The 23434-nt window shown below is 42.2% G+C and overlaps 1 protein-coding gene across 5 annotated transcripts; it reads left to right on the top strand.

The window, feature by feature from the left end:
- Window positions 1-4231: 4231 nt before the first annotated feature.
- On the top strand, window positions 4232-15618 carry LOC133054895 (leukocyte immunoglobulin-like receptor subfamily A member 5). Of its 5 annotated transcripts, none has more exons than XM_061140295.1 (8): window positions 4232-4371; window positions 4473-4508; window positions 4684-4968; window positions 5225-5521; window positions 5761-5805; window positions 13643-13762; window positions 15046-15098; window positions 15177-15618. In XM_061140295.1, exons 1-8 carry the CDS (start codon window positions 4338-4340, stop codon window positions 15315-15317), a joined length of 1011 nt encoding a protein of 336 aa, XP_060996278.1. In that variant the 5' UTR covers window positions 4232-4337; the 3' UTR covers window positions 15318-15618. The 5 variants fall into 5 exon arrangements, with proteins under 5 accessions (XP_060996278.1, XP_060996277.1, XP_060996280.1 ...); XM_061140294.1 differs by having other exon boundaries at window positions 4233-4371; window positions 5222-5521; XM_061140297.1 differs by lacking the exon at window positions 5761-5805 and having other exon boundaries at window positions 4233-4371; window positions 5222-5521.
- The last annotated feature ends 7816 nt before the right edge of the window (window positions 15619-23434 follow it).

Genomic DNA, 23434 nt, shown 5'->3' with positions numbered 1-23434 from the left:
GGCTGCTGTTCCCTCACCAAAGTCCCCTCCTTCTGCCTGTTCCTTAGTTTTTTCTGTGTCAGCATAGGTGTAACTTTCCTTGGGTGTTTTCTCTGAATGCCTTCTCAGAGTTGGCTATGTGTCTGTCATGTTCTAAATGACAACTGATTTCTGTAAAGTGGTAAATATATATCGTGAGCCATTTGCTCTCTTTGCAGTCACTCAGTTTTGCTCTCATAGGGCTTCCCAGGGAGCACTAGGGCTAAAGAACCCACCTGCCCATGCAGGAGATGGAAAAGACCCAGATTCAGTCCCTAGGTCAAGAAGACCCCCTGGAGAAAGAACTGCCAACCCACTCCAGTATTCTGGCCTGGGAATTCCCATGGACAGAGAGGAGCCTGGTGGGCTACAGTCCACGGGTCAGACAAAGGGTCAGACCTGATGAGCACACATACAGCGCAAAAGCAGTAGCGATGATGTATGACCATATGAGCAAGGCCATAATCCTATAAAACCTGGTTTGAAAAACCAAAAGTGTGAATTTTAATTCATTTTCATGGGTTACAAAATGCTAATTTTCTTTGTTTTTTTTTTTTTTTCATCATTTAAAATTCCTGAGGCCATGCAAAAACAGACAGTGGGTTTTAGAACTCAGTAATCCTCTCTCACAATCTTTCCTCCAAACAGTTGAGTCCAAGTAATTTGAGAGCAAAGACATGCTAAGCAAAGTGTCTGGAGATGGTTCTCCTAGAAAGTAGTGATGGGGGTGTTCTCAGGATTCCGTTTCAATGCCCTGGGATGGAGGGAAAGAGGTGGGGAGGAGGAAGAGAAATGATACAAAGATAGAGGGCATTAGGAATGCAAGGATTCTTTAATATCCACAAATCAATCAATGTAATACACCACATTAACAAATTGAAAGATAAAAACCATATGATTATCTCAATAGATGCAGAGAAAGCCTTTGACAAAATTCAACACTCATTTATGATTAAAACTCTCCAAAAAGCAGGAATAGAAGGAACATACCTCAACATAATAAAAGCTATATATGACAAACCCACAGCAAGCCTCACCCTCAATGGTGAAAAATTGAAGGCATTTCCCCTGAAATCAGGAACAAGACAAGGGTGCCCACTCTCACCACCACTATTCAACATAGTGTTGGAAGTTCTGGCCACAGGATTCAGAGCAGAAAAAGAAGTAAAAGTAATCCAGATAGGAAAAGAAGAAGTAAAACTCTCACTGTTTGCAGATGACATGATCCTCTACATAGAAAACCCTAAAGACTCTACCAGAAAATTACTAGAGCTAATCAATGAATATAGTAAAGTTGCAGGATATAAAATTAACACACAGAAATCCCTTGCATTCCTATATACTAACAATGAAAGAACAGACAGAGAAATTAAGGAAACAATACCATTCACCATTGCAACAAAAAGAATAAAATACTTAGGAGTATATCTACCTAAAGAAACAAAGGACCTATACATAGAAAACTATAAAACACTGATGAAAGAAATCAAAGAGGACACAAACAGATGGAGAAACATACCGTGTTCATGGATTGGAAGAATTAATATTGTCAAAATGGCTATTCTACCCAAAGCAATCTATAGATTCAATGCAATCCCTATCAAGCTACCAACGGTATTTTTCACAGAACTAGACCAAAGAATTTCACAATTTGTATGGAAATACAAAAAACCTCGAATAGCCAAAGTAATCTTGAGAAAGAAGAATGGAACTGGAGGAATCAACCTGCCTGACTTCAGACTCTACTACAAAGCCACAGTCATCAAGACAGTATGGTACTGGCACAAAGACAGAAATATAGATCAATGGAACAGAATAGAAAGCCCAGAGATAAATCCACGAACCTATGGACACCTTATCTTTGACAAAGGAGGCAAGGATATACAATGGAAAAAAGACAACCTCTTTAACAAGTGGTGCTGGGAAAACTGGTCAACCACTTGTAAAAGAATGGAACTAGAACACTTTCTAACACCATACACAAAAATAAACTCAAAATGGATTAAAGATCTAAATGTAAGACCAGAAACTATAAAACTCCTAGAGGAGAACATAGGCAAAACACTCTCCGACATAAATCACAGCAAGATCCTCTATGACCCACCTCCCAGAATATTGGAAATAAAAGCAAAACTAAACAAATGGGACCTAATGAAACTTAAAAGCTTTTGCACTACAAAGGAAACTATAAGTAAGGTGAAAAGACAGCCCTCAGATTGGGAGAAAATAATAGCAAATGAAGAAACAGACAAAGGATTAATCTCAAAAACATACAAGCAACTCCTGAAGCTCAATTCCAGAAAAATAAATGACCCAATCAAAAAATGGGCCAAAGAACTAAACAGACATTTCTCCAAAGAAGACATACAGATGGCTAACAAACACATGAAAAGATGCTCAACATCACTCATTATTAGAGAAATGCAAATCAAAACCACAATGAGGTACCATTACACGCCAGTCAGGATGGCTGCTATCCAAAAGTCTACAAGCAATAAATGCTGGAGAGGGTGTGGAGAAAAGGGAACCCTCTTACACTGTTGGTGGGAATGCAAACTAGTACAGCCGCTATGGAAAACAGTGTGGAGATTTCTAAAAAAACTGGAAATAGAACTGCCATATGACCCAGCAATCCCACTTCTGGGCATACACACTGAGGAAACCAGATCTGAAAGAGACACGTGCACCCCAATGTTCATCGCAGCACTGTTTATAATAGCCAGGACATGGAAGCAACCTAGATGCCCATCAGCAGATGAATGGATAAGGAAGCTGTGGTACATATACACCATGGAATATTACTCAGCCATTAAAAAGACTTCATTTGAATCAGTCCTAATGAGATGGATGAAGCTGGAGCCCATCATACAGAGTGAAGTAAGCCAGAAAGATAAAGAACATTACAGCATACTAACACATATATATGGAATTTAGAAAGGTGATAACGATAACCCTATATGCAGAACAGAAAAAGAGACACAGAAATACAGAACAGACTTTTGAACTTTGTGGGAGAATGTGAGGGTGGGATATTTCAAAAGAACAGCATGTATGCTATCTATGGTGAAACAGATCACCAGCCCAGGTGGGATGCACGAGACAAGTGCTCCGGCCTGGTGCACTGGGAAGACCCAGAGGAATCGGGTGGAGAGGGAGGTGGGAGGGGGGATCGGGATTGGGAATACATGTAAATCCATGGCTGATTCATATCAATGTATGACAAAACCCACTGGAAAAAAAAATAATAATAAAAATAATAAAAAAAAAAGAGTAGATAGAGGGCATTAGATAGTGACAGATAGATAGATAGGTAAGCAAAAAATGATATATATAAATAATAGACAGGCACTTCCCTTTGGTCCAGTGGCTAAGACACTGTGCTTCCAATGCAGGGGGCATGGGCTCAATCCCTGGCCAGGGGACTAAGATACCACATCCACAGTGCATGGCCAAAATTAAATAAGTACATAATATAGTCTATTTTCAGGCTTTCTTAAAAAATAAAAATAGGGAATTCCTTGGTGGTCCAGTAACTAAGACTCCTTGCTCCCAATTCAGGGGTCCTGGGTTTGGTCTCTGGTCAGGGAACTAGATCCCACCTTCGGCAGGGATAGAACCCACATCTCCTGCATTGCAGGCAATTCTTTACCACTGAGCCACCACGGAACTTCATAGATAGATGATAGAATTAGATAAATAAATTGTAGGTAGGTAGATGATAATAAATGATCGATAGATAACAAATGCATGATTGATACATGATAAATGATAAGTAGACAATGAAATGACACATAATGATAAATAGGTATGGATATGTGTATTCTCCACAGTGTCAGAGGAAAGAAAACCCTGTCTAACCTCAATGGACACAAGTTGGAGCAAACTCTGAGAGACAGTGATGGACAGGGAAGCCTGGCATGCTGCAGCCCATGGGGTCTCAAAGAGTCAGACATGACTGAGCAAGTGAACAGCAACCTCTTGCTCTGAGTTGGAACCTTCAGTCATCTCCTCAGTCCTCAGGGAAGGCCTCCTGAGCCACGGGCCTCTGACGTTTCACCTCCGACACCATGGTTCTCTCCCCCTAGCTGTGACCCAGTAAGCCCACAGAGGAGAATTCAGATCAAAGTCTTTGTGGTGTCAGCTATGTCTGTATGCCCCACTCCCAACCCAGGAGGAAGAGGGTGTGAACTGCATTCACTACAGCGCTGAGAACTGAAAGCAACTGCACAGCTTCCTGTCAGTGTGGGTCACTCGACGGAGCAGTGTGTCCTTCATCAGAGAGCGGGGCTGAGGCCAGTGGGCAGCCTGAACGCGGGATCATGTCCGTGGTTCCTCCGTTGCTGCTCTGTCTTGGTCAGTTGGGGAGAGCGGGTTGGGGGCAAATAGACGGCTAAGGAGGGCAGGGCTGGGGGTCCTTTAAGGCTGTGCTGTCCTCACCGGGTGTTTCTTTCTAGGGTTGTGTCTGAGCCAGAGCACTTGGGCACAGAAGGGTGAGTGTCTCTGTGATACTCCTGAGGACCCAGCAGGGTTTAAGCCTCATATCAGCTCTCTTGGCAGCTGGAAAGAGGGGACTCAGACTTAAGAGTGGGGGTTGTAAGAGGGGGAGAAATAGAAGGGTGGAGGGAGAAACGCTTGTGTGTCTATCACCTGTTCCCTGTGTTCTAGGAAATCTCCGCCCGCCTCGTATCACAGCTCTGCCTGGATCCAAAGTTCCACCTAGGAGTGCTGTGACCCTCCTGTGTCAAGGACCTAAACAAGCTGAGCAGTACAGAATATCAAAAGTGGGAAGTCCTGAGCCCCTGGACAAAGAGGAACAGATCACACCCGGGAAGACCAACACTTTGAGTTTCACAGAGATTACAACAGACAAGACAGGGCTGTACCACTGCTCCTATCAGAGAGGAGGCCGCTGGTCCCAGTTCAGTGACCCCCTGCAGCTGGTGATGATGGGTGAGTGGGACACAGAGGCAGCAGAGCTGGGACTGACCCCTCTGCCGAGGGAAGGACCAGGCTTTGAGGACAGAAAGCAGGAGGACCAAGCCTTGTCCTTGGGGAGGTCTCCAAGATGATGCCGAGAGACTTCCTCAAGGGAGAGGGGGACAAGGAAGGGAGAGAGACAAGAGCCACGTCTGCTCCCAGGGGACAAAAAGGGACAGTGCATAGGTGACCCTTCCCTTCATCACTGAACTTCCTTCCTTCTCAGAAGCTTATGACAAGCCCTCCCTCTCCAGCGTGGCTGGCACAGCGGTGGCTCCAGGGGAGAATGTGAAGTTGCAGTGTTTCTCCAAAATCGAGTATGATGTATTTATCCTCACCAAAGAAGATGGAGATCACATCACCCAGAACCAAAGCTCCACCCCCCAGCACGGAGGACACCAGACCATCTTCCTCTTGAATCCAGTCTCCTCCACACAGGCAGGGACCTACAGATGCTACGGTGCCTTCCTCGACTACCCCTATGTGTGGTCTCAGCCGAGCGACCCACTGCAGCTTCAGGTAGAAGGTGAGGAAGAAGCCCAGCCCACCCACCTGACCCCCGCCCTGGGCGCTGACTCTGTGCGGTTAAAGCACTGGCTGGGGAAGAGGACCGCGAGATGGGGGTGTGTGAACACCATCGGCTTAGACGCGCATCTCTAAGGGACGGGCCGGGGACGGGCCATGTGGGTCCCTGGGACTCTGGGAGGGGAGAGCCTGGCTGGGTGGAAATAAGGAAGACCTCTCCCACTTCACCTCTGTTTTCAGGAACCACTGACTCTCCCAGCAGCACACAGCCCAGATGTGCAACTGGTGAGTGACTGAGTTTACATGGAAAACTGAGACGAGATTCTGTGTTCCCTTCTCTCTGACCTGGAGTGGAACGGGCTTTGCTAGAGACAGGGCCAGCTTTTTAAGAAGACTTCTGATGTCTTGGGGCATGGAGAACACAGATATAGCAGGTAGGGCTGCTCTCCCTAAGGGAAAGGAGAGGATTAGAAGGTCTACGGATTGCAGATAAAGCCAACAGGATCCATAGATACCAGTTATCAGTGATCCATAATTGACAATACTCTAGAATTCGTAGCCTCACCACTGAGCTCTGCTCCCAGAAGTGTTAGTCTGTCAATAACAGCTCAGAATAATCCAGACGACCAGGTAGCCTTGGTCTCTGGGGGCTTCGTCCCTAGGCTGCACTGAGGACACACCAATCATGAGAGCTGTTCCTCCAACAAATTCCCTGTTGTCTTTCCCCTCCTCTTTCCTTCAGGGATGTAGATGCAAACTCCATACAGGATTAAGGGCTGTGGGGTTAAGGTCTTCTGTGGTTGTTACCACTGTCACTTCTTACGTCTTGAGAAGAATTTAGTATGAACTTGCTTCCTGTCCCAAGACATGTCTCAGAGTCTGTACTGTGGGGGGGGGGGGGGGGTTTGCACGTGCATGTGTCTGCACGCACGCGTGTGTGTGTGCACATGTGTGTGTGCATGCACACATGCATGTGTGCATGCGTGTGTGTGTGTGTGCATGCACATGTGTGTGTGTGTTGGGGGGCCATTCACAGACAGATGTCTATAAGGAGCTTGCAAAGCTGGAGGGGTCCTCAGGAGGAGGGGTTTGCCCTTGGACTCCTCGCTCTTGAGTTGACCATGCCCTCCTAGAGGTTAGACAAGGGCAAGAGAAAGCGAGGAGTAAGAAAGGTTGGGGAGAAAAGGCGTCCCTGTTCTCAGGACTTTCTCAGAGAGTAATAATACTCTGCTTTGAAATGGGCGTCCCCTATCTCAAAGTCAGACGGGGCACAAGGCAGAGGGCCCGAAGGCCGTGGGGAGAGAGAGAGGATGCGAGGGAATGGGGTTTCACTCACCCTTGTAACCGGTGGATGAAAAGCGGGCCGCTGTGTGGATGTCAGTCCAGCAAGGCAAGTGGAGAGTCCCATCCCGGAGCTCGTCTCAGTTTCCCGGCAAGGAGAGGCGCCCACCCAGCTGTGGTTGATCTTCCCTCCTGGGTTTCGACACCAGAATTGAGGCGAGTGCAGAGAAAGAGAGAGGGAGCCGGGCAGTCAGGCAAGAAAAGGAAATTTATTAGAGGGAAAAGAGGGGTGACTGGCTCCTAAGGAGAACCAACATTCTCCGTTTCTGATGGAGTCCTTCTTAGACCCCACCAATGAAAAATTCTCTGAAGGGATGGTCATGTAGCCAGAGGTCTGGAATCTGTGGTCTCGCAGCTTTGAGAAGATAGGTGCCAGTGAGATAAGAGGATGCCATTTGGGCAATTTGGTCAGTCTCACAGATCGCTGTGCGACTTTATTCTTTGTTTGTGAGGTCGACATAATGAGCCACCTTATCAATGAGACCCCATGTGGGCCCTATAACCTATAAGATGGATAGAACCTTGATTGGAAAACTGGGGGCAGGCAGGATAGGGGTGTGAAACGTGTGCTGTATCCAGCTCACAGCCTATTTGTTTTTTAAAATATATATATATTGTTTTCTGTATTGGAATCTGGCCAACACAGAAAGGATTCGTCTGTGGTTGCTTTGGTGTAATGAAATGCGTAGTTTTCCTACACATTTCCATATGATGGCTCAAGTCAGTTCTTGGAAGGAGCCCTCCCCTGAGCTTGGCTAACACCACATTCTTGATTCACCACCGCTGGCTCTTTTCTGAGCTGTGCTTCCTCTGCACCAGCGGTCAGTAAATCTTTCCTGTAATAGGCCAGTTACTCAGTGGGTGGATAGCTGGTCTCTTTCTCAACTGTTCAACTCTGACCCTGTGCACAAAAGCAGCCACAGACAATATGCAGAAGCAAGTGAGCCAAGGTCAAGCTCTGATGAAAGGATAGATACATCTATTGAGATAATCATATGGTTTTTATCTTTCAATTTGTTAATGTGGTGTATTACATTGATTGATTTGCGGATATTAAAGAATCCTTGCATTCCTGGGATAAAGCCCACTTGGTCATGGTGTATGATTTTTTTAATATGTTGTTGGATTCTGTTTGCTAGAATTTTGTTAAGGATTTTTGCATCTATGTTCATCAGTGATATTGGCCTGTAGTTTTCTTTTTTTGTGGCATCTTTGTCTGGTTTTGGAATTACGGTGATGGTGGCCTCATAGAATGAGTTTGGAAGCTTACCTTCTTCTGCAATTTTCTGGAAGAGTTTGAGTAAGATAGGTGTTAGCTCTTCTCTAAATTTTTGGTAGAATTCAGCTGTGAAGCCATCTGGTCCTGGGCTTTTGTTTGCTGGAAGATTTTTGATGACAGTTTCGATTTCCTTGCTTGTGATGGGTCTGTTAAGATCTTCTATTTCTTCCTGGTTCAGTTTTGGAAAGTTATACTTTTCTAAGAATTTGTCCATTTCATCCAAGTTGTCCATTTTATTGGCATAGAGCTGCTGGTAGTAGTCTCTTATGATCCTTTGTATTTCAGTGTTGTCTGTTGTGATCTCTCCATTTTCATTTCTAATTTTGTTAATTTGGTTTTTCTCTCTTTGTTTCTTAATGAGTCTTGCTAATGGTTTGTTAATTTTGTTTATTTTTTCAAAAAACCAGCTTTTAGCTTTGTTGATTTTTGCGATGGTCTCTTTAGTTTCTTTTGCATTTATTTCTGCCCTAATTTTTAAGATTTCTTTCCTTCTGCTAACTCTGGGGTTCTTCATTTCTTCCTTCTCTAATTGCTTTAGGTGTAGAGTTAGGTTATTTATTTGGTTTTTTTCTTGTTTCTTGATGTAAGCCTGTAATGCTGTGAACCTTCCCCTTAGCACTGCTTTTACAGTGTCCCATAGGTTTTGGGTTGTTGTGTTTTCATTTTCATTCATTTCTATACATATTTTGATTTCTTTTTTGATTTCTTCTATGATTTGTTGGTTATTCAGAAGCGTGTTATTTAGCCTCCATATGTTTGAAGTTTTAACAATTTTTTTCCTGTAATTGAGATCTAATCTTACTGCACTGTGGTCAGAAAAGATGACTGGAATGATTTCAATTTTTTTGAATTTTCCAAGACCAGATTTATGGCCCAGGATGTGATCTATTCTGGAGAAGGTTCCGTGTGCACTTCAGAAAAAGGTGAAGTTGATTGTTTTGGGGCGAAATGTCCTATAGATATCAATTAGGTCTAGCTGGTCCATTGTGTCATTTAAGGTTTGTGTTTCCTTGTTAATTTTCTGTTTAGTTGATCTATCCATAGTTGTGAGTGGGGTATTAAAGTCTCCCACTATTATTGTGTTACTATTAATTTCCTCTTTCATACTCGTTAGCGTTTGCCGTACATATTGCGGTGCTCCTATGTTGGGTGCATATATATTTATAATTGTTATATCTTCTTCTTTGATCCTTTGATCATTATGTAGTGTCCTTCTTTGTCTCTTTTCACATCCTTTATTTGAAAGTCTATTTTATCTGATATGAGTATTGCGACTCCTGCTTTCTTTTGGTCTCCATTTGCATGAAATATTTTTTTCCAGCCCTTCACTTTTAGTCTGTATGTGTCTCTTGTTTTGAGGTGGGTCTCTTGTAGACAGCATATATAGGGGTCTTGTTTTTGTATCCATTCAGCCAATCTTTGTCTTTTGGTTGGGGCATTCAACCCATTTACATTTAGGATAATTATTGATAGGTGTGGTCCCGTTGCCATTTACTTTGTTGTTTTGGGTTCACGTTTATACAACCGTTCTGCATTTCCTGTCTAGAGAAGATCCTTTAGCATTTGTTGAAGAGCTGGTTTGGTGGTGCTGAATTCTCTCAGCTTTTGCTTATCTGTAAAGCTTTTGAATTCTCCTTCATATCTGAATGAGATCCTTGCTGGGTACAGTAATCTAGGTTGTAGGTTATTCTCGTTCATTACTTTCAGTACGTCCTGCCATTCCCTTCTGGCCTGGAGGGTTTCTATTGATAGAACAGCTGTTATCCTTATGGGAATCCCTTTGTGTGTTATTTGTTGTTTTTCCCTTGCTGCTTTTAATATTTGTTCTTTGTGTTTGATCTTTGTTAATTTGATTAATATGTGTCTTGGGGTGTTTCGCCTTGGGTTTATCCTGTTTGGGACTCTCTGGGTTTCTTGGATTTGGGTGGCTATTTCCTTCCCCATTTTAGGGAAGTTTTCAGCTAATATCTCCTCAAGTATTTTCTCATGGCCTTTCTTTTTGTCTTCTTCTTCTGGAACTCCTATGATTCAAATGTTGGGGCGTTTCACAGTGTCCCAGAGGTCCCTGAGGTGGTCCTCATTTCTTTTGATCCTTTTTTCTTTTTTCCTCTCTGCTTCATTTATTTCCACCATTTTATCTTCTACCTCACTTAGCCTATCTTCTGCCTCCGTTATTCTACTCTTGGTTCCCTCCAGAGTGTTTTTGATCTCATTCATTGCATTATTCATTTTTAATTGACTCTTTTTTATTTCTTCTAGGTCTTTATTAAACAGTTCTTGAATCTTTTCAATCTTTGTTTCCAGGCTATTTATCTGTAACTCCATTTTGTTTTCAAGATTTTGGATCATTTTTATTATCATTATTCTAAATTCTTTTTCAGGTAGATTCCCTATCTCCTCCTCTTTTGTTTGACTTGGTGGGCATTTTTCATGTTCCTTTACCTCTTGGGTATTTCTTTGCCTTTTCATCTTGTTTAGATTGCTGTATCTGGAGTGGGCTTTCTGTATTCTGGAGGTCTGTGGTTCCTTTTTGTTGTGGAGGATGCAGAGAAAGCCTTTGACAAAATTCAACACTCATTTATGATTAAAACTCTCCAAAAAGCAGGAATAGAAGGAACATACCTCAACATAATAAAAGCTATATATGACAAACCCACAGCAAGCATCACCCTCAATGGTGAAAAATTGAAGGCATTTCCCCTGAAATCAGGAACAAGACAAGGGTGCCCACTCTCACCACCACTATTCAACATAGTGTTGGAAGTTCTGGCCACAGGATTCAGAGCAGAAAAAGAAGTAAAAGTAATCCAGATAGGAAAAGAAGAAGTAAAACTCTCACTGTTTGCAGATGACATGATCCTCTACATAGAAAACCCTAAAGACTCTACCAGAAAATTACTAGAGCTAATCAATGAATATAGTAAAGTTGCAGGATATAAAATTAACACACAGAAATCCCTTGCATTCCTATATACTAACAATGAAAGAACAGAAAGAGAAATTAAGGAAACAATACCATTCACCATTGCAACAAAAAGAATAAAATACTTAGGAGTATATCTACCTAAAGAAACAAAGGACCTATACATAGAAAACTATAAAACACTGATGAAAGAAATCAAAGAGGACACAAACAGATGGAGAAACATACCGTGTTCATGGATTGGAAGAATTAATATTGTCAAAATGGCTATTCTACCCAAAGCAATCTATAGATTCAATGCAATCCCTATCAAGCTACCAACGGTATTTTTCACAGAACTAGACCAAAGAATTTCACAATTTGTATGGAAATACAAAAAACCTCGAATAGCCAAAGTAATCTTGAGAAAGAAGAATGGAACTGGAGGAATCAACCTGCCTGACTTCAGACTCTACTACAAAGCCACAGTCATCAAGACAGTATGGTACTGGCACAAAGACAGAAATATAGATCAATGGAACAGAATAGAAAGCCCAGAGATAAATCCACGAACCTATGGACACCTTATCTTTGACAAAGGAGGCAAGGATATACAATGGAAAAAAGACAACCTCTTTAACAAGTGGTGCTGGGAAAACTGGTCAACCACTTGTAAAAGAATGGAACTAGAACACTTTCTAACACCATACACAAAAATAAACTCAAAATGGATTAAAGATCTAAATGTAAGACCAGAAACTATAAAACTCCTAGAGGAGAACATAGGCAAAACACTCTCCGACATAAATCACAGCAAGATCCTCTATGACCCACCTCCCAGAATATTGGAAATAAAAGCAAAACTAAACAAATGGGACCTAATGAAACTTAAAAGCTTTTGCACTACAAAGGAAACTATAAGTAAGGTGAAAAGACAGCCCTCAGATTGGGAGAAAATAATAGCAAATGAAGAAACAGACAAAGGATTAATCTCAAAAATATACAAGCAACTCCTGCAGCTCAATTCCAGAAAAATAAATGACCCAATCAAAAAATGGGCCAAAGAACTAAACAGACATTTCTCCAAAGAAGACATACAGATGGCTAACAAACACATGAAAAGATGCTCAACATCACTCATTATTAGAGAAATGCAAATCAAAACCACAATGAGGTACCATTACACGCCAGTCAGGATGGCTGCTATCCAAAAGTCTACAAGCAATAAATGCTGGAGAGGGTGTGGAGAAAAGGGAACCCTCTTACACTGTTGGTGGGAATGCAAACTAGTACAGCCGCTATGGAAAACAGTGTGGAGATTTCTTAAAAAACTGGAAATAGAACTGCCATATGACCCAGCAATCCCACTTCTGGGCATACACACTGAGGAAACCAGATCTGAAAGAGACACGTGCACCCCAATGTTCATCGCAGCACTGTTTATAATAGCCAGGACATGGAAGCAACGTAGATGCCCATCAGCAGATGAATGGATAAGGAAGCTGTGGTACATATACACCATGGAATATTACTCAGCCATTAAAAAGAATTCATTTGAACCAGTCCTAATGAGATGGATGAAGCTGGAGCCCATTATACAGAGTGAAGTAAGCCAGAAAGATAAAGAACATTACAGCATACTAACACATATATATGGAATTTAGAAAGGTGATAACGATAACCCTATATGCAGAACAGAAAAAGAGACACAGAAATACAGAACAGACTTTTGAACTTTGTGGGAGAATGTGAGGGTGGGATATTTCAAAAGAACAGCATGTATACTATCTATGGTGAAACAGATCACCAGCCCAGGTGGGATGCACGAGACAAGTGCTCCGGCCTGGTGCACTGGGAAGACCCAGAGGAATCGGGTGGAGAGGGAGGTGGGAGGGGGGATCGGGATTGGGAATACATGTAAATCCATGGCTGATTCATATCAATGTATGACAAAACCCACTGGAAAAAAAAATAATAATAATAATAATAAAAAAAGAAAGAAAGGATAGATACAGGCGCTGAAGCTTGAATTTCAGTTCATTTGCACTTGTCGCAAATTTTATTCTTTTTTTATTTTATTTTATTTTTGGATTACAGTTTTAAAATGTAAGTCTATTCTGAGCTCGCGGGCCACAGGAAAACACAGGTGGGTGGGGGTTTGGGCCGTGTGTCATCACGTGCTGATTTCTATAAGGATACAAATTTCCATTTCCGAGCAGCTTCTCATTTACATCTTTATTGGGTTTGTTACGATGTTGCTTCTGTTTTATGTTTTATTTTTTTGGGGGGGGAGGGGGTGGCCACAAGGCTTGTGGGATCCTAGCTCCTCACTCAGGGATGGGACCCACACCCCCTGCGTTGGAAGGCAAAGTCTTCACCACTGGGCCTCCAAAGAAGTCCCTCCAATTACTTTGTTATCTATGACTTCATGGAGCAAGCAAACGAGGTGGTCAAAGCTCATTCCTCTTTTCTAAGAAAACGGGTCCACAATTCTGAGCTTGGGGATTGTGGTGGGGTCTGAGGAAATACTCAGAAACCGTGGTGTGTGTGAAGGTTCTTTACACAGTGTGCCTGCTCCAGCACCATGTCCTCTTTTGCAGCCCTGTCTGACAACCTAGCCTCCCAAGACAGACACCTGGGCATCTGGATCGGTGTCCCGGTGGCCGCGGGTCTCCTGCTCCTAGTCGTCCTCATCCTCTGTCTGCGCAAAGCCAAAAACAGTAGGTCCTTGAGAGCAGGAGGGGGCGAGCCTGTGCAGAGAACCCTGGGGCGCATATCCCACTGGGGAAACGGGGAGGGGCATTTGCTGGGCGAGGGGGAGGGGCTGAGGGGTCCAGAAGCAATGAGGGGTGGGCTGTTTTGCTGGTTCACGCTGTGATTGTGGTAACTGCCTTCCAGAAGACAGGGCTGGGGGGAATCTGCAGCCACCACCCCCAAGACGTGACCCTCCCTTTGTTATGTTCATGAGATTGTTGTTGTTTTTGCCATGTCATTTTTCATTATCAAAGATGAAAAGATGAGGAAATGCAATCGGGGAAGATGAGCTGTAAACACTCTCTTAAGCTGCTGGTGGATTCACAAACATAGTGACTATGGCATTATTTACAATATTACAAAACAATGTCATAAAACAATATATAACCCATATACCGAAACAGTGTCGTAAAACAGGATATAAACCATACACAAAGGTACAGCTCACATAGCCATTTAAAATATTGTTCAGGAAACACCTCTAGTGACAAAGAGAAATGTTCAGGCTATAATGTTGTATGTTTAAAATTACAGCTATAGAGAACAACTAGCAGTGACTAATGGGGGGTAACTAAGGGGTATGGGGCTAAGAGGTACAAACTAGTAGGTATAAAATAATCTACAAGGATGGGACTTCTCTGATGGTCCAGTGGCTAAGACTCCGCATTCCCAATGCAGGCAGCACAGGTTTGATCCCTGGTCAAGGAACTAGATCCCACATGCCACAACTAGGGGAAAAAAAAAAGATCCCAAATGTCCCAACAACAAAATGGGGAATATGGCAATATTTTATAATAACTGTAAATGGAGTTTAACCTTTTAAAACTGTAAATCATTACACTGTATACCTGTAACTTATATTGTATATTCAACAGTACTTCAGTTTTTTAAGAAATGACCCTCTCTTTGTTCAAGCTGCTGTAACAGAACATCATAGACCAGGTGATTCAACCATCCAGCATTCATTTCTGACAGTTCTGGAGGCTGGGAGGTCCGAGATGTAGGTGCTAGGATTCAGTTCCCGGTGAGGGTTCTCTTGCAGATGGTCACCTCTCCTGGCAGAAAGATCGAGCTAGAGCTCTGGCTGAACATGCGAATCCCACCCTCAGGGCCCCATCGAAACCTCAGTTCCTGCCAGGGGCACCATCTTCAAACACCACCACGTGCAGGGCCCCACTTCTGCAGATGAATTTGGGGGGGAGTGGGGACACAGATACACAGTCTATAACAACCTGCTCTTTCCCTCTAGACGCTTCGAGGAAAGAGAGACACCCAGAGGCAGCTGGCCAGGTGAATGGACAGGTAAGGGCTTCCTCCTCTAGACTGTCCCTTGGACCCCCGTGTCACACCCCCATCTCACATTCTCCCTTCCTTCCTCAGGCCTCTGAAGCTGCGGACCCGCAGGAGGTCACCTATTCCCAGGTGACCTGCCGCGTCCCCCACCAGGGGACCGCTGGGACACCCTCCTGGGTGCCCAGACAGACTCAGAGTAGTGAGTATGTGACGCTGGCCTTCAGATAAGCCAGGCACCAGGGCCAGCACTTCATCTGGGCAGCAGAACTCACAGCTACCTCTGGTAGCTCCCTCCTCTAGAACTGAGGTTCCAAACCTGAGAATCAGCCTGGTTGAGGGAGCCCACATTCCTCAGAAGATCCTGCTACCCTCCCCCCGGAAATTGAGAGACCCCAGTAACATCATCCAATCAGTCCCAGAATCTCTAATTGCCCAGAAGTTCCTGAGACCCTCTGAAGTCGTCAGAAGAGCGACAGGGTAATATTTTGTAAGTTTTCATTATTCATTAATTAAATGTTGATGTTGTTCAGTCTCTGTCATGTCCGACTCTGCAACCCCGTGGACTGCAGCATGCCAGACTCCCCTGTCCTTCACTGTCTCTGCTCAGATTCATGTCCACTGAGTCGGTGATGCCAGCCAACTGTCTCATCCTCTGACGTCCCCTTCTCCTCCTGCCCTCAATCTTTCCCAGCATCACAGTCTTCCATTGAGTTGGCTCTTCCCATCAGGTGGCCAAACTAATGAAGCTTCAGCTTCAGCATCAGTCCTTCCAGTGAATATTCAGGGTTGATTTTCTTTTGCCATGACAAGGCTGTGATCCATGAAGGGGATTAATTAAGTAAGTGTACTTAAATCCTCTTGGACACCAGGTTTTATGCTACAGCCTTCTGAAAACAAAAGCTGAGAATGTTCATAACCTACTATAAGAAACACTAAAGGAAGTTCTTTAAGCGAAGAAAAAAATATACCGGCTGAAAATTTGAATCTATATAAAGGAATGAGAAAGGGCTGAACATTGGCTTTTAAGGAATCTATCAGAAGTCTTGAGTGATTGATAGGAAATTCTGATAGTTTTTTTACCTTTACTCTAAAAGTCTCCACTTTGAGGCTACTGGGTGCCAATTAACTGAAGATTCATGAAAATAACTTTGAAATCGGGTTTCCTGTTCAAATAAGTCCTCAGATATAAATACCCTCACTCTCATTGTTTCTGTACGATTGGTGCTTTTTATTTTGCAAATTGACTATTTGTAGGAGCACAGGAAAGATCCTAAAACCATCCTTCTTGTTGAAGAGTTTGTTGTCTAGGGCAGGGGTCAATAAATTAGAACCCACAGGTCAAATCTGGCAAGTCACCTGTTTTGTACCATACATGTTACATTTTTACACTTTTCAATACTTTTTTTGCTTTTTATGGGTTTCCCTGGTGGCTCAAACGGTAAAGAATCCACCTGCAATGCTGGAGACCTGGATTTGATCCCTGGGTTGAGAAGATACCCTGGAGAAAGGCATGGCAACCCACTCCAGTATCCAGTATTCTTGCCTGGAGAATCCCATGGACAGAGAAGCCTGACAGGCTACAGTCATGGGGTCACAAAGAGTTGGACATGACTGAGCAGCTAAAATATACATGACACAAAATTTACCTTTTTAACCATTTTTAGGGACCCACTGGATGTCAGCGGTTAAGATTCCACACTTCCACCACAGGGGGCATGAGTTCAGTCCCTGGTTGGGGAATTAAGATCCTGCAGGCTGCAGGGCATGGCTAAATGAAAAAGAAAAAAAAAGTTTTTAAATACATTAAATACATTCACATTGTTATACAACAGTCAGCGCCACTGCATTTTGTATGGTTGAAAAAAATCAAAGGAAGAATACTTTAATTGTTTTGGTGAGGTGTAACTGATTTATAAAGAACTGCACATATTTCATGGGTACCATGTGATGAGTTTGGATGAATGCAAATGACATGATACCATCACCACAATCAAGGCACTGAAGTAAGGTCGCTCAGTTGTGTCCAATTCTTTGCGACTGCACGGACTAGTCCATGGAATTCTCTAAGCCAGGATACTGGAGTGGATAGCCTTTCCCTCTCCAGGGAATCTTCCCAGCCCAGGGATCAAACCCAGGTCTCCCACATTGCAGGCAGATTCTTTACCAGCTGAGCCACAGGGGAAGCCAACTAGACGTAACCATATCCTTGAAGTCCAAAGGACCCCAAATAGGATGAAAAAAGTAACATTTTATGACATGTAAAAAATACTTGAAATTCAGACTTCAACCTCCACAAATAAAGGTTTATTGGAACACAACCATGCATGCTGATTTATGTATTACCTACAGCTATCCCCCCACTGTAATTCCTGTAGCGTTAAGGAATTGCAGCAGAGACCAGATGGCTCTCAAAACCTAACTCTTTGGCCCTTGACAAAAACAGCTGCCAGCTTCTGGTTTACTGCAAATGTTCCAAAACTTCAATTTCAATAAGAATTATTGGGATGGGAAGAGGGCATGGAGGAGGAGGATTAAACGTTGGTTCTATGGCTTCTTCAGCCAACCAAGGACAGTACTCGGGAAATGGTTATCATTTATAAAAAATCCCACTCATTTCTAATACAGACAATTAAGAGGCACCCACTTAAAGAGATGTGATGCTGCTACTGTGATTTTCAAGCTTGGTTACATTTTCAAATCAACTAAAGAATTATTTTAAATCCTGGGAACCAGATTCCCCACTCTCCCACCCCCTGGAAAAATCTCTTGGAATGGGACCCCAGCAGTAAAATTCCTTAAGTCCCCCAGATTATTCCCATGTACAGCCAAGGCTCCAAACCCGTGATGTAATGTGGCAGTTAGGGGACTGTTGATACATAAAGGAATGGCATGACTGTGTTCCAGTAAATCTTTATTTACAGAAACAAGAGAATGACCCTCAAGCTGTAGTTTTACCAACACTTACATTGGACCAGGGATTGGCAAACTATGCTTCATGGGCCAAATCTGGCCCATCGCCTTGTTTGTTTGTTTTTTTTTCTTATTCTTTTTTTTTTTTTATTATTTTTTTTTTCCAGTGGGTTTTGTCATACATTGATATGAATCAGCCATGGATTTACATGTATTCCCAATCCCGATCCCCCCTCCCACCTCCCTCTCCACCCGATTCCTCTGGGTCTTCCCAGTGCACCAGGCCGGAGCACTTGTCTCGTGCATCCCACCTGGGCTGGTGATCTGTTTCACCATAGATAGCATACATGCTGTTCTTTTGAAATATCCCACCCTCACATTCTCCCACAAAGTTCAAAAGTCTGTTCTGTATTTCTGTGTCTCTTTTTCTGTTCTGCATATAGGGTTATCGTTATCACCTTTCTAAATTCCATATATATGTGTTAGTATGCTGTAATGTTCTTTATCTTTCTGGCTTACTTCACTCTGTATGATGGGCTCCAGCTTCATCCATCTCATTAGGACTGATTCAAATGAAGTCTTTTTAATGGCTGAGTAATATTCCATGGTGTATATGTACCACAGCTTCCTTATCCATTCATCTGCTGATGGGCATCTACGTTGCTTCCATGTCCTGGCTATTATAAACAGTGCTGCGATGAACATTGGGGTGCACGTGTCTCTTTCAGATCTGGTTTCCTCAGTGTGTATGCCCAGAAGTGGGATTGCTGGGTCATATGGCAGTTCTATTTCCAGTTTTTTAAGAAATCTCCACACTGTTTTCCATAGTGGCTGTACTAGTTTGCATTCCCACCAACAGTGTAAGAGGGTTCCCTTTTCTCCACACCCTCTCCAGCATTTATTGCTTGTAGACTTTTGGATAGCAGCCATCCTGACTGGCGTGTAATGGTACCTCATTGTGGTTTTGATTTGCATTTCTCTAATAATGAGTGATGTTGAGCATCTTTTCATGTGTTTGTTAGCCATCTGTATGTCTTCTTTGGAGAAATGTCTGTTTAGTTCTTTGCCCCATTTTTTGATTGGGTCATTTATTTTTCTGGAATTGAGCTGCAGGAGTTGCTTGTATATTTTTGAGATTAATCCTTTGTCTGTTTCTTCATTTGCTATTATTTTCTCCCAATCTGAGGGCTGTCTCTTCACCTTACTTATAGTTTCCTTTGTAGTGCAAAAGCTTTTAAGTTTCATTAGGTCCCATTTGTTTAGTTTTGCTTTTATTTTCAATATTCTGGGAGGTGGGTCATAGAGGATCTTGCTGTGATTTATGTTGGAGAGTGTTTTGCCTATGTTCTCCTCTAGGAGTTTTATAGTTTCTGGTCTTACATTTAGATCTTTAATCCATTTTGAGTTTATTTTTGTGTATGGTGTTAGAAAGTGTTCTAGTTTCATTCTTTTACAAGTGGTTGACCAGTTTTCCCAGCACCACTTGTTAAAGAGGTTGTCTTTTTTCCATTGTATATCCTTGCCTCCTTTGTCAAAGATAAGGTGTCCATAGGTTCGTGGATTTATCTCTGGGCTTTCTGTTCTGTTCCATTGATCTATATTTCTGTCTTTGTGCCAGTACCATACTGTCTTGATGATTGTGGCTTTGTAGTAGAGTCTGAAGTCAGGCAGGTTGATTCCTCCAGTTCCATTCTTCTTTCTCAAGATTACTTTGGCTATTCGAGGTTTTTTGTATTTCCATACAAATTGTGAAATTCTTTGGTCTAGTTCTGTGAAAAATACCGTTGGTAGCTTGATAGGGATTGCATTGAATCTATAGACTGCTTTGGGTAGAATAGCCATTTTGACAATATTAATTCTTCCAATCCATGAACACGGTATGTTTCTCCATCTGTTTGTGTCCTCTTTGATTTCTTTCATCAGTGTTTTATAGTTTTCTATGTATAGGTCCTTTGTTTCTTTAGGTAGATATACTCCTAAGTATTTTATTCTTTTTGTTGCAATGGTGAATGGTATTGTTTCCTTGTTTGTTTTTTTAAAATAAAGCTTTATTAGAACATGTCTGTGCTTACTTACATATTGGCTGCTTTTTCACTTTGATAGCAAAGTTGAGTCTTTGAGACAGAGAACTATAGTGCACAAAGCCTGAAATATTTATTGTCTTGTCATTTACAGAGGATGTTTGAAAAACATCCTGGTCTAGTACAGTGAAGAAAGTTAGGTAGACAGAATATTCTGTAACAACGCATGCATTGAGTCAGGTTATCTGAAATGATTTTTAAAAATGGGGTCGTGGAAATTAGGATGAACAGAAATCAGTCACAGGGATCATAGCAAAGGACCTGTGGGCATAAAATTCAGAGAGGATATAATCCCAGGATTCAGTCATCAACACGTGGTGGTGGTTCTTGTTTCGTCACTAAGTCATGTTCAACTCTTTTGTGACCCCGTGGACTGGAGCCTACCTGGCTCCTCTATCCATGGGATTTCCCAGGCAAGAATACTGGAGTGGGTTGCCATTTCCTTCTTCAGAGAATCTTCCCAACCCAGGGATGGAACCCGAGTCACCTACATGGGCAGGCAGATTCTTTACCACTGAGCTGCCAAAGGAACCCTCATCATTATGTACACCTTGTATATTATATATACAACTTCTATTTTTAAAATGAAAATTTAAAAACCCACCATCCCTTTGATAAAAAGTTGTCGTAACTTTTGATTAAAAGTTATTACAACATTGCCCCACATGTTAGGAACCACAAAACTTTGCTTGGGTTGGGCATCAAGTGGATAGAAATGTGAAAAGAGAAAGAATCAGCTGAAACCAGATTCAAACGAATCTTGAAAATTACATTCAGTCTGCATTTTACAGAAAGGGGGATTAGGAATCAGGGTGGGGTTTGAATAGAGAAGTGACAAGATCAGAACTGCATGTGAGAAAGAGCTCCCTCGAGGTTACCATGGAGACTGGACAGGAGGGGAAGAACTGAAAGAAGCAAGCTCTTTAAAGATAGAGGGAATCCATGTCAGAGGTCAGATCTGATCCACACAGGAACGAAGGAGTAGATTTCAAAGCTTCCCAGAAGGTAGCGAACAGAAGCCGCACCACCTGACTGGTTCCTGTGGTTGAGTCAGAGGAAGAAGTTGGGGGAAGCATCAACTGATGCCGAATTTTTGGAGAGCAGTTTGCAACGTGTCTCAGAACTGAAGATGTGTGTCACTTTTGACTCAACAAGTCCATTTTAGAAACTTGACTTCAAGAGGTCATTACACAACATGTAACTGTTTTCTCAGGAAATTCTCAGTTCAGTGTCCTTTAAATAAGCAATTACCCTCCAATTAAAAACAAATTTTTAAAAAGAAAACAGAAAAAAAAAAAAAAAGGAAAACCATACATGTATATTAACCCGAAAAATTGGACTGCCCATTATTTCAATGGCAAAAATGTGTTTATACAGAATTAGAGAATTACAGTTCAGGGTCTATGGCCACAGGGACCCATGTTCCCAAAGGGCAGGAGAAGACCACTTTTATAGAGGGGCCTAGGAAACTGGAGGGCTGCAGTAAACAGTCCGTGGCTTTTCATTGGTTGAGTTGTTACCAAGAAGAGGGGTCTTCCTTCTTCCTGTCATATGAGCTATCAGCTCAGGGTGTGGGAGCGCCCCCTTCTGGTCTCTCCTAACTCCAGTTAATTGAGGTTTCTGTTTATCAGTTTTTTACACGCATTCACAAACACACAATTAGCAGCATATGTATGCACACATGAACATGTACACAAACACAAAAATTACATAAAAGTAGATCTTGGGAAAAATAAAGATAGTTATGTACATGACCAAATGGAAAACTCTTCAGTTACTCGTCATGCATAGATTTATGTATGTGTATAGTATTTAATGTTATACACATTATATATACAAACATAGAAAGAATTATTTATGCATATACTTGAATATGCATGTTTATATATTTATATTGTGTATAGTATATTATACATGCAATATATTATGATAATCTATTGTTTATAATGTATTTTTTAATGTGCATGTGCATAATTTAAATGATTGAGTAGTTTTCCATTTCATCATTCACATGATTCTACATATAACTCATGTTCATACATTTTATTTAGATATCTATAGATGTCTGAGGGCATTCCCAGGTGGTGCTAGTGGTAAAAGAATTCGCCTGTCAGTGCAGGAGACACAAAAGACACAGGTTCGACCCCTGGATCTCGAAGATCCCCTGGAAGAGGAAATGGCAACCCACTCCAGTATACTTTCCTGGAGAATTCCATGGACAGGAGAGACTGGTGGGCTACAGTCCATGGGTCACAAAGAGTCAGACATGACTAAAGTGACTGAGCACACACATCTATGGATACAGATATGAACAGAGGCAGATGTGGACATGTTAGGGATATAGTTTTAAGGAGAAACAGCAGGATACGGAATCAGGAGGATGTAACCTTTCTATAAAAATAAATCTGCTTTAAAGTATTCATTGCCTCATTTTTTCATGTCTATAAAGTCTTACATAAAAAATATATTTTTGCAAGATGGCTAGTTCACAGTATCTAAAAGAGCTAAAATATTTAGCCATTAAAAGGTTTATTATGTATCACATTATTAAATAATATGGCTTACCTGACCTGTGTGGAAGGGCCTCTGACTACAGTGTTTCAGGGTCTGCATAAAGTACAGGTTCTCCTTTTCTGGATTTAAGGTAAAGGGAAGGCCCGCTTCTCAAAACTGGTGCTCAGAGGATATCCAAACCTTTGAATCCCTTGACCCCTCCTTTCTTTTAAAGCCAGAGGTCCCGGACTTCCCCGGTGACCCAGTGGTTAGGAATCCACCTGCCAATGCAGGGGACATGAGTTCAATCCCTGGTCCAGGAAGATCCCACATGCCACAGACCGACTAAGCCCACGTGCCACAAGTACTGAGCCCACGTTCTAGAGCCCATGAGCCACAGCAAGAGAAGCCCACACACTCCAACAAAGAGTAGGTCCTGCTCACCCCAACTAGAGAAAGCCCAGGCACAGCAATGAAGATCCAGCACATCCAAAAATAATAATAAAAAATGTTTAAAGCCAGAGGTCCCTTTCCTGTCCTCTAGTCCAGACCTAACCCGTACGGTGGCCAATAGACACATGTGGCTATTGAAAGCAAGGACTGTGGCTAAGGTCAGCTTAAATGTCCTCCAAGTGTGAAATACCAGATTTTGAAGCCTCAGTAACAAATGTTGAAGGGAAAATATCTCAACTGTTTTTATATTGACTACAAGTTGAAATAATACTTTGGATATATTGGAGTCAATATATTATAAAAATCAATTTTATTTAGTTCTTTTTACTTGTTTTATATGGCTATTAGAAAATTTTAAATTATAAGCATGGTCAATATTACATGTTTGCTATATTACTTTAGTATGTT

This window comes from Dama dama, chromosome 4 (assembly GCF_033118175.1).
Source record: "Dama dama isolate Ldn47 chromosome 4, ASM3311817v1, whole genome shotgun sequence".
Taxonomy (NCBI): Eukaryota; Metazoa; Chordata; class Mammalia; order Artiodactyla; family Cervidae; genus Dama; species Dama dama.
Note: the sequence above shows the minus strand (reverse complement) of the source record. Positions and strands in the feature narration are given on the sequence as shown.

Coding starts and splice junctions, on each gene's coding strand:
- LOC133054895 (XM_061140294.1), top strand. CDS start 4,338: ATGTCCGTGGTTCCTCCGTTGCTGCTCTGTCTTG. Junction 5,522..5,760: donor ACTGCAGCTTCAGGTAGAAG/GTGAGGAAGAAG, acceptor CTCTGTTTTCAG/GAACCACTGACTCTCCCAGC. Junction 5,806..13,642: donor ACAGCCCAGATGTGCAACTG/GTGAGTGACTGA, acceptor CCTCTTTTGCAG/CCCTGTCTGACAACCTAGCC.